Source organism: Poecile atricapillus, chromosome 26, assembly GCF_030490865.1.
Source record: "Poecile atricapillus isolate bPoeAtr1 chromosome 26, bPoeAtr1.hap1, whole genome shotgun sequence".
In the NCBI taxonomy this organism is placed as follows: Eukaryota; Metazoa; Chordata; class Aves; order Passeriformes; family Paridae; genus Poecile; species Poecile atricapillus.
The window spans coordinates 5,081,077-5,096,493 of record NC_081274.1 but is presented as its reverse complement, the minus strand read 5'-3'; the positions used below and the strand labels follow the sequence as shown (position 1 = coordinate 5,096,493).

At 51.7% G+C, this 15,417-nt stretch overlaps 2 protein-coding genes across 2 annotated transcripts in view; both read right to left on the bottom strand.

Moving 5' to 3' along the window:
* Positions 1 to 15,417, bottom strand: part of LOC131588549 (zinc finger protein 239-like) — a 135,224-nt gene that overhangs the window by 56,178 nt on the left and 63,629 nt on the right. Inside the window, exon 2 of the mRNA XM_058857479.1 lies at positions 6,187 to 6,869. Within this exon, the coding sequence (XP_058713462.1) occupies positions 6,187 to 6,842 (656 nt within the window). The 5' untranslated portion in view covers positions 6,843 to 6,869. The remainder of the gene's footprint in view (positions 1 to 6,186; positions 6,870 to 15,417) is intronic.
* The window catches only part of LOC131588627 (zinc finger protein 239-like), a 369,862-nt gene that overhangs the window by 338,286 nt on the left and 16,159 nt on the right, over positions 1 to 15,417 (bottom strand). The window lies entirely within an intron of this gene.

Sequence of the window (15,417 nt, the reverse complement as noted above, 5' to 3'; positions counted from 1 at the left end):
GCTTCCATAATCATGGAATTAGAAAATATGAAGCTTAGGAAAGCAGAATGTGCCCATTAAGTTAAAAAAGTTTAAAAGCTTGTCCTGTGCAAAAATGGACAAGTGAGTTTGTGGTGGAGCTTTCCCCCTCACTCCTGGCATTGAATAAACAAATCCCTGCTCTGTAGGCCCTACACTATGGAGTACTGTTTTCTTGGCTACAATTTTGCATCATAATCACACTATGCTTTTCATTTTTTTCTTCAAACCTTCTAAGCATGAAGTGAGTAAGACAGTGAGTTGTGTATTGATAGGGCCGAAGAAACATTTCCAAATGCCATCCCGGGAAAGGAAAGGATGCGAAACAGCGCTGGGGAAGAGCGTCCCTCGCACAGCCCTCAGAGCTGCCACCATGCACAAGATGGCGGCCGGGGCTGAGGCGGTGCCACCATGCACAAGATGGCGGCCGGGGCTGAGGCGGTGCCACCATGCACAAGATGGCGGCCGGGGCTGAGGCGGTGCCACCATGCACAAGATGCCGGCCGGGGCTGAGGCGGTGCCTCTCAGAGCGCTCTGCAGCCTCTGCCAGCCCAGCCCCAGCCCCGGAGCAGCGCAGGGCGGGCAGAGCCCCCTTCCAGCCGTCTGCTTCAATGGACATTGACAGACACCCGGGCCAGGGACACAGGCTGACACCTTTGCTCTGTGCACACAAACACGAACCAGACACTTGGGAACCTCGGCTGGCAGCATTTGCAGGGGAAAATACAAAGAAACTCCAGGGTTTGAATGTTTTCAAATAGAATATTTCATTTGCCGAAAAAAGGACCAAAAGCAGAAAGGGCCATCCCAGCCTGTTTCTTCCATGCAGGAATAGTGTCACAGTGACTGTGAGCTGATGAAGATGGAGATGGGATTTAATCCAAAGCAGATTGTGCAGTGGGTGCTCACCTGTGATATGTATCCCTCACAGTACCTATTTATTTGGAACACTAGGAAGATTATGAGCCTGGGTAAGATATTAACCCTTTCAATACACAGATGAGACCTACAAACCTTGTTCTTCTCTCCAAGGACTGAAAAGGACAGAGTAACAACACAAAAAAGAACAACATAAAAACATCAAAGTCAGTAAAAAAAGTCAAATCTGAGACAGAAAAAAAAATGAAAAAATGACAATTGAAACTAAAATATTCTTAGTAAAGCCATAGAAATATACAATGATGTACTAAAATATCTCCTTTAATTCATTAATAAAGTATAAAAAACATTCAACCTGTAAATCTAAACAAAAGCATCCATTAAAGAAACCAAACAAGTGTTAAAGTAACTGTAATCCCATAAAAAGTTTGAACAGAATAATAAATAAAAACAATAAAATGCCCTTTACCCTCAGGGAGAGAAGAAGAAAACTTCTGTTCCCAAAGATGATCACAAAAACAAATGAAGAAAACCTTTGCCTTCAAACAACTCATCCTTAAAATAACACCCCACGAATTCAAAACCCATAGAAACACCTCTAGGAGGGCTGTAAAAATGAGAAAAATGTCATGATAGCAAAATTTCTTCCCAGACGGCTGCTATTTGTAAAAATAAAAAACCACCAAAAAATCTGTTCCTCGTAAAAAATCCTCCATGACATAACAAGAAAAACTCCTGTCCCTACAAAAACTAATAAAAAACTTTCGTGTAATGAATACTGTGTTAACATCCCAAGTTCTATCTCTATGTTGTCAGGTAAATAAAAAAAAAGTCAGGAGAGAAAAAGCGTTCTGAAAGTTTTATTCTAGTTTCTCATTCTTGTAGTCCTGTTAATAAAGTTTCTTTATTCCTTCTAAGTTTTAAGCCTGGTTTGCCCTTCTCCTAATCCATATCTCACAATAAGAAATGAGTAAGTGCCCTGGAGATTTCAGCCAGTGCTAAACCCACCACATTATTTAGTGCATTAGCCAAAAAACTCAAATTAGCGAATCTAAGGCACTGCACCAGGCTGAAGCTGAGGATCCCCAGCCAAGCTCAGAGGGAGGAGAACACAGCATTTGTGGGATCCTTTCCAGTCTGACTTGCTTTAGCTGCACCCTGGGGGAGGAGAGAGCAGGAGAAGGGTTGGCTGAGTCCTCTCCCCTCTGCCTTGCCCTTCTCTGCTGGATCCTCAGTTCATCCCACACCCACCCCAAGACTCCATCCCCATCCTACTGGTGCTGACGGGATTAAAGAAGATAAAGAGGAGATTAAAAAGAGAGAGAGGAGAGAAAAAGAGAAGTTTAAATGCAGCTTAAACATTAAAGAAATATACATATCACTCACTGCTGATATTTCAATGGGAGCTGAAGGGTTTGCGAAGTGACAGGAGCCTGTGAAGGGCTCAGGAGCTGCTGCTGCCGGGAGGGAGGAAATGCACCAATGGCTCCCAGCAGAGTCTGTGCTTTGAGGCTCTTTCCCAAACAGCTGCAGGAGGGAAAGCAGCTGAGTTTGGAGGAAGAGTTTTCTGCTGAGGTTTCCTGTTTGGAGCTGTCACAAGCTTGAGCTGCTCAAGGGAAAGGCGGCTCTGCTTCCAGCAGGGCCCAACTGCACGGGAGCACAACTTGGTTCCCTGGCCCTGAGCCAACGGGCAGCAGCAGCTTCTGTTCCCTCCTGGCTCTTGTGTCATTTCCAGCAGCACAAGACACACCAAGAAAAGCTCCTCCAGAACATGCCATGATCAACACAACCTGATTTCATTGCATGAAGGAGCTCTGACAGTCCCACGGGCTCAGGTTTGTTTGTCAGTCAACAGAGCAGGGAAAAGCACAGACACATTCCCTGCACAGGGAATTCACAGGAGGAAAGTGCAGCGCTGGAGGATGTGCTTGGATACAACGTTCCCACGGCAGTTTTGGGGATAAAATTGTCAGCAGAGAGAAAAGAAAAAGTCCTACCAAGGGTGGGCTGGGGAGGGCTGGTGCTTCCCAGGAGGCTCCCGAAGCTCAAGAGGACAAAGCCCAGACCTTGTCCAAGCTCCGAGCTGGGTCTGAGCCAGAAACCAGGGGGTGGCAGAGCCATTGCTGCTGAAGGGCTTCAGATTGCCAAAGCTAAAGTGTCCAGTATCAAGGAACAACTTGAGGTTACGGAATTCCCAGTGCCCACGTTCCATCCCCTCATTTCAAGCTGAAAGAGGAGCTCCACTTGTGACTCTGCTTTTTAATAATCAATGTAAAAATTCAACAAAATTCCCTTAGAAAGTACCCATGAAGGTTCACACTGTGAGAGCTCACTCGAGGCAGCCCCAACTCCTGCCCTGGTTCAGTCCCTGTCAAGCCCACTGTGCTTTCCAGCTGCTTTGCTCCAGTTCCTCCCAAATCACCATGAATTCCACTGAACTGAACCAAATCCAAGTCCTCGTGGGTCGGGACAAGGGCAGGGAGAGGTCCCTCCAAACCTCCCTGGGAATCACCCCAGAGCCCTCAGCCTTCCTTGCGCCCATCCCTGAGACCTCCTAGTGGCTCCCGTGGCTCTCCCAGTCCATCCCAGCCTCTCCCAGTCCATCCCAGCCTCTCCCAGTCCATCCCAGTCACCCCAAATGCCCCCCTGATCCATCTCGCCTCTCGTGGATCCCCTCGCCCCTCAGCCAATCAGAGCGCGTCTCTCTGATGACTCATCAGATGCCGGGCAGATCCACAGAGCCGAGAGCCCCGCGCTGGACTCGGCCTCCCAGTGCCGCGCACTTCATTCCCAGTCCCTCCCAGTGCCACCACAGTCCCTCCCAGTGCCACCACAGTCCCGCCCAGTGCCACCACAGTCCCGCCCTGAGGCCCCAGAGTCACCCCCACTACTTTTTAGCCCATTCCCAGACTATTCCGAGTTCATTCCCACTTCACTCCCAGACCTACAAACCCTCTTCCTGTCTCCCAGTATCTGCTCTCATCTCTTTCAGTGCCACCCCAGTCCCTCCCAGTCCATTCCCAGTCCCTTCCAATGCCACACCACTCTTCACCCATCTCTCCCATTTCCCCCCCAGCTGATCGCAGTCTGTCTCCACTCTCTCCCAGTGCCCATCCCATCGTGTCCATCTCGCTGGTGCCCTCGAGCTCCCAGCCCGGCCCCGGCCGCCTGCTCTGCTCCCTGATGGATTTCTCCCCTGCCCACATCCAGCTGAGCTGCTCCCAGGGCCAGCAGCAGCTCTCGGGCCACGTGCTGGCCACTGCCGTGCTCCCCAGCGGGGACTGGAGCCAGCAGCTCCTGGTGCTGCTGGAAACCGCCCCCGGCAATGCGGGCTCAGCTCCAGCTGCCAGGTGGAGCACGTCAGCCTGGAGCACCCCCTGAGCCGGCACTGGGGCACGGCCCGGCCCCCACAGCGCCGGGGGCAGCGGGGGAGGCACTGGGGGGGCCCAGAGGGGGATTGGGGTGTGCTGGGAGGAACTGGGAGGGAGTTTCAGATAGACTGGTTTAAACTGGGGAAGGGATTGAGGTGCTTAGGATGGCTGGGAAGGGGTTTGAAGGATGTTGGGGAGGGTGGGATGGGGTTCTGGGGGTTCTGGTGGACACTGGGAGGGAGTTTGGGGGTGCTGGGTGTCACTGGGAGGGATTTGAGTGAGCCTGGAGGAGCTGGAAGGAGATTGGGCATTGGAAAGCAGGGATTGGGATGAGGTTGGTTGAGCTGGGAAGAGACTGGGAGGAGTCTTGATGAGTCCTGGTGGGCCTGGAAGGGACTGGGAGAGGGTTTGGGGGTCCTGGGGCAGTGGGGAGAAATTGGGAGGGGGCTGTGGGATCCCGAGAGGAACAGGAGGGGCTTTGGTGGGTCCTGGGGAGGCTGGGAAGAGACTGGGAGTGATTTACCAAAACAGTGATATTGAGCCAGCATCAACATCAATCTGTTAATGGACAAAAACCTCTCCAACAGTTTAAAGTTACAAAGTGGATGTTTAATCACAGCACTGGGTGAGTGCAGGAGTCACCCCTTAATACACACTGCAAGTTGACAAAAGGTTCCAGTGTCTACTTATTTACAAAAGTCTTAAATATCCAAAATACTAATACATGTGCATAATGCTAACACTTCCCATTCCCCACTTTGGATTAAAATGCACTGTAATGATTTTAAAATGTCATAACTCCTGCCTGGTTGGCTTCATAATTTGAGGAGGAGGTCATTTTGGTGAGGAGTCATCAAGAGATGAAAAAAAATTGCTCTTCCTCACTGATCTTTCTACCTTTACAATGGTTGACTTTACAAATGACATTTGGTACAACTCCAATTTCCTCCCTTGTGACTTTGAAATGGGTTTCCAGATGTAAGGTCTGTGATCTTCCTGAACCTGTTTATCAGTTTCTCTTCTCTCATTATAAGCACAGCTGAACAAACATACAATGACAAGTAATTTTTTACCTAAGTCCGAGATTCATTATCTCAAATCCTGCTTCTCACTTAATCACTAACTCTAACTACTTCCAGCAAGGCCTATCTCTAGCTAAGATCTCCAATTTTTCTAAAATACTTAATTTATTAAAATTAGTGACTCCAAAGGAGGTTTCAGAGGGTCCTGGGTGGGCTGGGGGAAACAGGGAGGGTCTTTGGAGGGGCTTGGGGTGTCTGTGAGAGGTTTTGGGGGTTCTAAATCTGGCAGATGCCCCAGGGATGCCGTGAAACACTGCCCACAGCAAGATGCTGATGGGCATCAGGGGCTCCTCGTTGGGCTTTGTCTTCCTGGTGCTGGGGCTCAGCTTCTATCTGAGGAAGAAGGTGAGGGGGGTACTGGGGATTGTGTCCTCCCTCCTCTACAGCGTGTGTGCTCCCCTCCAGGGCTCCCAAGCTCAATGTCACCCTGTTTTCTCTGTCCAAAGAGCTCCTTGAGGCGACGACAAAAGGTTCTTTAGGATTGAAAGTCAATAAATCTGCTCCCCACAAGGAATTCCCATTTTTGGTCTGTTTCCCAATGGATGTTCCTGCCCCGGTGTTCATCCAGGTGCCCACAGGGAGCCAGGAAGATGTGGAGCCTCCCAGCCAGGTGTCTTCCCAACACGGATCACCAGGACCACGGATCACCAGGGCTCTGCCCAACGGGGGTCACTGGGGATCATCCAACGCCGATCCTCCCATGGGGGATGGAGCTGGAGCAGCGCACGAAGCTCTTCCCGCACTCGGGGCACTCGCAGGGCTTCCCTTACTGGTGCCTCCGTTGGTGTTGGGTCAAGTGAGAGCTCTGTGAGAAGCTCTTCCCACACTGGGGACACTCGTAGGGCCTCTCCCCACTGTGGATGCGCCGGTGGACGGTGAGGTTGCCGTTCTGCTGGAAGCCCTTCCCGCAGTCGGGGCAGCGGAAGGGCCTCTCCTCTGTGTGAATCCGCTCATGTAGGAGGACACTGGAGCTGGTCTGAAACCTCTTCCCACACTGGGGACACTCATAGGGCCTCTCCCCAGTGTGGATGCGCTGGTGTGCCCTGAGGTTGGAGCTCCACCCAAAGCTCTTCCCACATTCCAAGCAGGTGTAGGGCCATTCCCCTGTGTGGATCACCTGGTGTCTCATCAGGTTAGAGATACTTCCGAAGCTCTTTCCACATTTTCCACACTCATAGGGTCGTTCCCCAGTGTGGATCATCTGGTGATTCCTCAGGTTGGAGCTCTGGCTGAAGCTCTTCCCACATTCCCCACACTCGTAGGGCTTTTCCCCAGTGTGGATCCTCTGGTGCTGGATCAGGTCAGAGCTCTTTCTGAAGCCCTTCCCACATTCCAAGCACTTGTGGGGCTTCTCCCCCAGCTCTGAGCTCTGGCTGGATCTCTGGCCGTGTTCCTGGCACTTGGGGGATCTTTTTTCCTCACAGTTCCCTGGACTGGGTTTGCAGCCCCTCCTTGTGCGGCATCGCCGGGGCTTTTCCTCCTCCTCTTCCATCTGGCCACGGTGCAGGAATGTAAAATCCTGGTTTGGGGAAAAAACAAGAGGACAGCGCTTTGGGGTGGGGATTCCTCCTTGCCCAAGTTCATCTCAGGAAGTCATTTGGCATCTTGTGTATGTAAGAACCTACCACACACCAAGATTCAGCCCAAACATCCTCCAAACATAAAAACAGTGATCAAAAACTACCCAAACACCAAATTCAGGCAAACCTCCTCCAGAATAAAAACATTCAGGCCCTGCAAAAAAACAAACCACCAACATTTAGCCCAATATAACTCAGAAACACCAAGATTCAGCCCAGTGAAAATTGTGCATCCCCCTCTGCAGTCACCGGATGACTGTGGGCAGGGCAACACTCCTGGGACTGCACACACAGGGAGGGAGGAACCTTGTGCTGCTCCCTCTTCCTGCTCCTCCTCCTCCTGTGTCCCTACTCTTCCTCATACTCCACTTCCTCCTACTATTTCTCCTCCTGTACAATCCCACCTTCTCCCACATGCATCCTTTCACCATTTTGTTCTTCAACCTTGCTTCTCCTTCCCCTCCCCTCCTGTCCCCAGGCCCAGCACCCACTGCCGCCTCCCTCTTCCCCCCCAGTCCCACAGCATCCCACCGCAGGGGCACGGATGGAGCTGGGCCAGCTCGGCCTGGGGCAGCGCTGGGCTCTCGGCCGCTTCCGCCCGCACTCGCTCCCCACTGCAGCCGCTCCCGCCACCACAGCGCGGGGGGGCCCGGCCTTGGCGCTCCCCCCTCCCACCTCCCCAAATTCCCCTCAAGGGGGGCGCCAAGGCCCGGGGGGGAGGGGCGCAGCTGGGCTCCAGCTGGGGAACGCTGGCAGCTGCGGCTCTGCCTGGACACTGATGAGTCATCAGCGCCGCGCGCTCTGATTGCCTCAGCCCTGCCTGAGCCCTGCGCCTGCACCAAGGGGGGACACCCTGCTCCAGGGGGGATGGCCCCAAAACGGGGGAACCCCAGCAAAGGAACAACAACAAAGGCTCTTTACAAACTGATCCCGTCAACCTCATTGCACATAGGGCCAGGGACGTGGACATAAGGAAGTGACAGGAGGAGCCACCAGCTGCAGAAAATGTTATGAATTGATGACACAGACTGCTGCTCAGCCAAGGTCCTGCTAAATTCATCAACTTCCAGAAGAACAACAAAGACTTAACACAGCCATCAATATCGTTAGCTATACAAAAGTGGGGTGCATATTAAAGGGGTATGTAGGAGGTGCATTGGGAAGTCTGTACCATTACAGTACATCAACCAATGGGGAGAGGGAGATGTGACCAAGAAAATTAGGATGAAAAGGAGGCTGTGTCCTCCAACAACTGGAGAGACCCCATGGGAAATATCCCATGGCCTCTCCCTTTTCTTATGAATACAATTACTGTTACAGGACTCCTCTGTCTTCCTTGTGGACAGAAACCTCTGGGGATGTCAATTTTTCCACACACCTTGGGGCTCCTCCGTAATTCCTTCCACCGTCTGGGCCGGCGGGCACTGAGTGCAGCTGAAGGTGCCTCACCCAGTTTGGGGGATCGGCTCCCTCGGCTGGCGGCGGCACCGGGGATTGATTGGGTACCCGAGAGTGAGCAGGAGACAGACGAGGGACGGATCAGGGCGGCTCTCAAGAGTCGGCAGGGAGAGAGCACTGAAAATCTCAGCAGTGACTCCAGTGGCATCTTCGGGGAGTAAACATGGCAGGGCACCCAGGGAGGGGACAAAAGGGAAAGCCAGAATGGGGTCCCAGCAAAAGGGATGAGGATCCCAAAATATCTCTCAAGGGTCCCTTGGGAGCATGTGGAGGTCGTTCGCACATTCTCCCAGAGGGAATTAAGGACATGGACACCCAGGAAGGCAATAAGGGAAGTCCAGAAGGGATTTAGACAACAGGGGATGGATGGTGTTGGTGTGCTGGGAAGGGATTGGCTGAATGGGAGTGTGCAGGAATGTGCTTTAAGTCAGAAGCAGCAGGAGGAATCCATGGGGTAAGAAAAAGGATGATGGAAAAGAGGAGGAAGAGAAAAATACTGAGGATTGGAATGTTTTTCAGAAGGGTCTTATCCTCAGCATTTGCCAGCTGACTCAGATCCTTTGTATCCCAGTTTTCCAGGACAGGAAAAGAAGGAGGTCAGGATTTCAGGGGGTTTCTCTGAGCTGGGAGCGGCAGGAGCGGGCGCAGAGCTGCGGCACCGGGAGCACGGGCTGGGGGCCTGTGGGGAGCTGTGGGGCCGGGCCGGGGCTGTGGGGCAGCCGGGGCTCAGCGCCGGGCGCTGCCTGACCCCAGCACCCCCCGGGCAGGGCCGGCAGTGGCCCCCGGCCCCCAGGAGGCTGCGGGACGCCCCGGCCGCTGCCCGGCCCCGTGGAGCTGCCGGCCCTGCCCGCCGGGGGGGCCGCCTTTGGACACTGCGGCAGGACAGGGACCGGCTCTGGGATACGGGCTGGGGAGGGGAGCCTCAGCACAGCCAGCACCAGGAAGGAACAGCTCAGAAATGGGGATTAGACCTGCAAGGATCCTGATCATCTTTTAAGCATTTTGTGCTGGGTCCCTGCAAAAAGGAAGGATTTTGCAGAAAGCTCAGCAGCTGCCACACGATGAGCACCCACAGGCACTGAGGGGGGCTGCAGCAGGGCCACAAGAAGCCCCTGCAGCACTTGCTCCTTGCAAAGGCTCAGCAGCTGAATGCAGCAAGGGATGAGCAAAAGGCCAAGCTGAAGGCAAAGGCCATGGCACAGTTCCTACAGCCCCTGAGGGATCAAGCCCAGGGCCCAAGGGGGCCCCAGCACCCAGGGGACACCCTCGGCCACAAGCACCTGGCACAGGCATTGCCCTCCTGGCCAGGGGACAGCCCACCCAAACAGCCCCTGGCAAGGAATCAGCCTTCCAGCTGCAGGGCACAAGGACACTGCAAGCACAGACAGGAGCACCCTCAGCACCAGCAAGTCCAGCCCTTGATGGACACGGATTCTTAGCGGTCTCACAGCTCCCATTCCACCAGGGACCCACCACACTGCAGCCCTTGGGAACATCCAGGGTGGCTCTGGATCCAGAGGAGACCTTTCCTGATGGACACAAGGGCCTCTCCATCCACTCAGAATCTTACACCTAAAGGTGCTAGGGAATATTTTAATAATTAAGGCACTAAGTGGGAAGGATGAGTGGGAGTGTGTTTTATTCAGCCACTATTAGCAGATGTGGGACATGGGTTTGAAATGCAGGAGCTTTTATTTGCTCACAATTGTGATTGTAATTTACTGGGAAGGGATTTGATGGCTAAATTGAGAATGCAAATTAATGTTGCAAAAGGTGATACAGAGACTGGTTCTGTTGTACCTCTGGGTCAAATGTCTGGCAGAGCCTAGGCTGAAGTGAACCCACAAGTGTGGGCAGCCCCAGGGAAATTGGCAAAATTAGATATGGAGCCTCTCCAAATTTCCCTCAAGCAACCAGGACAAGAGGTGTCGAAAAGCAATCCCCTGTTCCAAGGGAGGGAAGGAAGGGCTCACAGCCTGTCTGGGAGTCCTGCTCAAGGCACGGCTTTGGGAACCAGGGATGGCTCCCTAGAATGCTCCTATCCTGCCAAACAAGAAATCCAATGGAATCCACAGAATGCTGCAGGACCCAAGAAGAAGAAATGAGATGATGAAACTGAGGCACCCCACACTCTCAGATCCTTCCACCATCCTGAACCACGTGCCCTCCTCACACTGCTGCTATTCAGAACTTGATGCAAAAGATGCTTTCTGAGGATCTGCCCACTTCCAGAGGATGCAAAAGAATTCTGCCTTGGGCTGGCAACAAGAGGTAGAAGGGAAAATGCTCAAGACATGGACGGTCCTTCTGCAGGGATGCACGGAAGCACCGGCCTGACTGGGGCAAGCCTTGCAGGAAATATCAAAGGAATTGACCTCACCCCCAGGGACTGGCTTAATGCAGGATGTGGATGACTTGATCCAGTCAGAAAAACAAGAAGAGGTAGAGGAAGCCTCTGTGAAATGGCTTCATTTTCAATCTAAAAAGCAGCTTTGAGTATCTGGAAAAAAAGTGCAAATGGAAGAGAAAATGTTTAAATATTTGAGACCTATTTTGACTGAAGGCCTGTGGTGAATTGACTTAGAGAGGGTCCAGGGAATCTCAGAAATAACATTTCCCACAACTAAAAAGGAGCTGCAGCAATTCTTACAATTAACAGGGAATTGCAGGAGCTGGACTGAGGATTCTCTCTTCTAGCCAGAACATTGTGTGGATTTCTTTTCCCCCAGATAGTCTCAATGTTACGGGGTGGACATAAGAAAGAGAACAAAATTTAACAAAATGAAAAAAAAAAAAAGATTGATGCCCCAGCCATGGCTCTTCCAGACTCAGAAATCTGAATTGCAAGGGAATATTAAACAGGCCACCCCTGAGCCTGCACTGAAGGCAACGCAGCAGCAGCCAGGGCTCCCCAGCGGGGGAAGCCCCTGGGCCTGCCCACAGATCCTCTGCTCAAATCCTCGGCCTGGCCACCCTCCTTTGCCATCTCCAGCCACTGCGGGACAATCCTTGCTCTCACTCTTGCAGCTTCAGCCCTTTCTGTGCCTGCCCTCGCCACAGCTGCTGGGGAAGGCACCGGGACAATTCCACTCTGCCTCTCAATTACACTCACACTCTGCCCTGCCTGGGATTAGCTGCTGCCAAAATAGACCAACTTTAAAATGGCTTCAAATCTTATTTCTCTAAATGGACTTGGTTTGCATTTGTCTTGAGGAAAGGAATTTTAATGTTTCTTTTCCACCACTCAGCAGAGATGAAATTAACATCTCAACAGACTGGGAATAGCCCAAAAGATTCCCACCAAGATAACGACCATCAACAAAACATCAACACCCAGCAGCAAACATCAACCAACATCCACCCCAGACACTGCCCCAGGCACAGCTGGAGACACCTGGTCTGGAAAAGGCTGAGCAGGAAATCCAGGAGTGCCCACCTAATTCACATCACAGGCACAGAAATCCGGCTGCAACAGGAAACCAAATCCTAACAACTCCACACCTTCAAACCAATGAACATTAAACCAAGGGATTTCTATGGGGTCAGACTGTATAAAGTTTTGGAAAAATCTAGTCAAACTCATGTGTCATGGAATGATTTTCTCTGCACACACAGCCTATGTGTGCATGAAATTATTCCTGTTGCACATCCTGACCAGAATCAAGTAACACCTTATTTCTCTAAAGACACTGTTAAAGAGGTTTTGCTTTTCACAGTTTCAGTGAAAGGATTACACTGTTAGAATAATTTTTCATAATAATTTTACTTCTATATTGTTCGTTCTGTTTGGGACAATGTTGTGAGAATCACTTTTTAATTTTAGCAGAAGAAAAAGAAAACACTTGATTGCTTTGTAATTTTTCTTTTTATGTTTGTGTGTGGTTCGTAGTGATGGCAAAATGATGGTATGAGTTATCTTATGTTCACCTTTAAGCTGCATTTTGAAAAACTAGAAGAGCTTTAAAGGTGACCCTTTAACTCTTAACTTAAACATTTAATAGAATATTTTTTGTCACAAAAAGAAAAGGACCAAAGGCACCAGCAGGGAATTGGGGAGAACACTTGAATCACCCACAGCTGCCCTGGAAGAGAAGCTTTGTTCCAGGCAGCCAGGAGAGGAGCTTTAGAAATGCAAATTAACACTGATGGGACAAAGCCTGCACAATGGCCCAGGGGCTTCCTGCCTGCAGGAGGAATTGGGCTGATTCCCTCTGCCCCTCAGCCCAAGCTCTGCCTGCTTGCACAGATGAAATTTGCACAGCTAAAGGCACAGCCCATTGTGAGGATATCTGACTCTGCAACACAAATTGGTTAAGCTGCAAAGGAAAACAGAAAATGGGGAATGTTGTGAAAACTTCACTAAAACAAGTTGGGGAGAATCATCCCTGTCCCCACTCCAACATGTGCTGTCTCTGTCTATGTTATATAGGGTGTATCAGACCACTGGGGTTTATTTGCTACCACAAGTTCAGGGAAATCAGTTGGGAATCCAAGTATGTGATGACTTAATGAGAGAAAAGCTGACAATTGATGAAGCTGTGGGTGGAGTGAAACAGAAATTAAAAATTAGGAAATAAACACAAAGAAATGCTTGACTAAAAGGGGGGTTTGACAAAAACCATACCCTGAGACTCTGATCCACAAGAACAAGAAAAGAGTCAGAATGCAAGATAAGATAAGGAGCCAGAATACACAAACAAGATGCAAAGACAATGGCACAACAAGATAAAGGAGATTCTTCAGACCCTAAGCCAGAAAGAACAGATTTAAAGTTCCAAAAGGTGGCCAGAGGAATGAAAGGGGCATGGAGTTAATTGTAATATGAAGTGAGGACAAGCAGAGTTAAAAAATGAATATGTACTAGGTGTATCTTGTAAACCTAGTCTGTAAAAGAAAAAAAGAGAAAACCAAATCAAAAAGGTGTGCATGCCTTTCGGAGGAGATATCCCCCATGCATCTCAGTGCTGAATAAATTCATACCTACTCTTATAACTACTCTGCGAGTTATAGAGCTCTTTTTATTTCGCATATCAGGAGGGAGCACCCAAAAATGGGGAAAAGACGAACGATCACGAGAACAAATCCTGCAACACCATGGACCAGACCCTGGGAACCCTGATGAATTCATATCAGGTACCAGAGAAACCATTTATCATTTCAATGGCATAATTAGATTACAGGATGTCATTGAAATAATAACCAACCAGACAGCTCCAGCTCCTGACCTTCCCCCCAACCAATCCACTCAGATGAGGAACACAACATTTCACCATGGGATGGGATCAGATTATCTTTTAGCAGAAAATCGAGGCAGAGTTTGTGGAAAAGTTAAGTAACTCAAACTACTCTTGGCAGATAGACGGCAATGGAAAAGTAGTAAAACAGACTAAAAAGGAAATAAAAAAGCAGCTCATTTACTTGTCCAAACGTGGAAAGGATAGGAATGGGACACGGTTTTGTGCTTCCCTCACAGACCATGGGTTAAACAAATGCCGTTTCTCCTCTCATGTGCTACAGCAACTCTCATCTTTTTACCATGCACCACACCTTGCTGAGTGCAGCTCATTCAGCAGCTGAGCAAGGGGATGCAGGTGGCAGCCAGGCCTCCTGAGCCACAAACGGCTACAAAAGGACAGAGAATGAGGGCACTGAGAGCAATCCCAAAACCAAAGGACACCCAGGAAGAAAAAACACAGGCAAAGAGTGAATCTGCTTGGAGATAGGGACAGGAACTTGTACATAAGGAAGGAATGGGAGAAATCACCAGTTTCAGAAAATGTTACTAATCGACAAGGACTGCTGCTCAGACCAAGTCCCAACACATTCCTGAACTTCCAGAAGAACAAACACTTCACAGAGCCAGGAACATCGGGTGTTATACAAAAAGGACATGCAGCAGGCGGATCGGGAAGGCTGAACCTTCCAAGCACCTCCGCCAGTGTTGGGCAAAGGGACAGGGACATGCGGCCGGGAAAATCAGGACAAAAACGAGGCCGCGTCCTCCAACAAGTGGAGAGAGCGCACGGCAAATGGCCCATGGCCTCTCCCTTTGGGCAGCAATAAAGTCACTCGCACACCACTCCTCTGGCTCCTTTGGCCACACAAACCTCTGGCGCCGGGAATTTTCCCGCCCAGCCCCGGGCACAGCGCAGCCACCTCCGGCCTCCCGACACGAAGCGGGACGAGCCAGCGCTGCTCCGCCACCGCCTCCTGCCGAGGCCCCAGCGGCAAGGAGACCGCGGGCAGCCGCTCCCGCAGCGCCCTCAGCCCAGGGCCAACACGGGCCGGCCACGGCACAAGCCACCCGCCACAGCCCCCTGCCGCCCCCTCCCGGGCCCGCAGCGAGCCCCGAGCCCCCGCAGAACCGAGCGCGGCTCCCACCTGCGATGGCCGGGGCCGCCTCCGAGCTCCGCCGCCGCCTCACCGGGCTCCGGCCGCTGCTGCCGCCGCTGCCGGGCCCGCACAGACGCTCCGGCAATGGCGGCTCTCCTGCTTGTCCCCGCTCTGCCCAATCAGCGCGCGCCAGAGCCACGAGTGACGGCAGAAGCAGCCAATCGCAGCCAGCGGCACAGCCCCGTCCCGCGCTCTCAGGGCCCGCCCCGGGCTGCGTGAGGGGAAAGGCGGGGATGAGGAACAGCCCTGGAACGGGCCCGGCCGGAGCCGCCATTGAGCTCCCAACACAAACAAAGTTCTCCGCAGCTCCCGGCCCGCCTTGCCCAGCCCTGGCTGCTGGGTGACTCCGGCTCAGCCGGAAGCCCTGGAGCCTCACTTCTCCCACGTCTAATTAGGAGAACTGATGCATTGCTTTGATTTTCCCCAAAAGGGAAAACCGCACCAAACTCCTTCTGCTGAGTGGAGGAGAGGAGAGATTTCCTGCAGAAAACTCCCAAAAATACCAAAACCAAAGCGAAGTGAGCCGGGACCCCCCATCAGCGCCTCTCTGCCGTCCCAGCTGAAGCCCTCGCTGGCTGCTCCAGGCTGGATCCAGCACTGGGAGCACTGGGAAGGGGCCCCGGCTCGGGGCGCAGC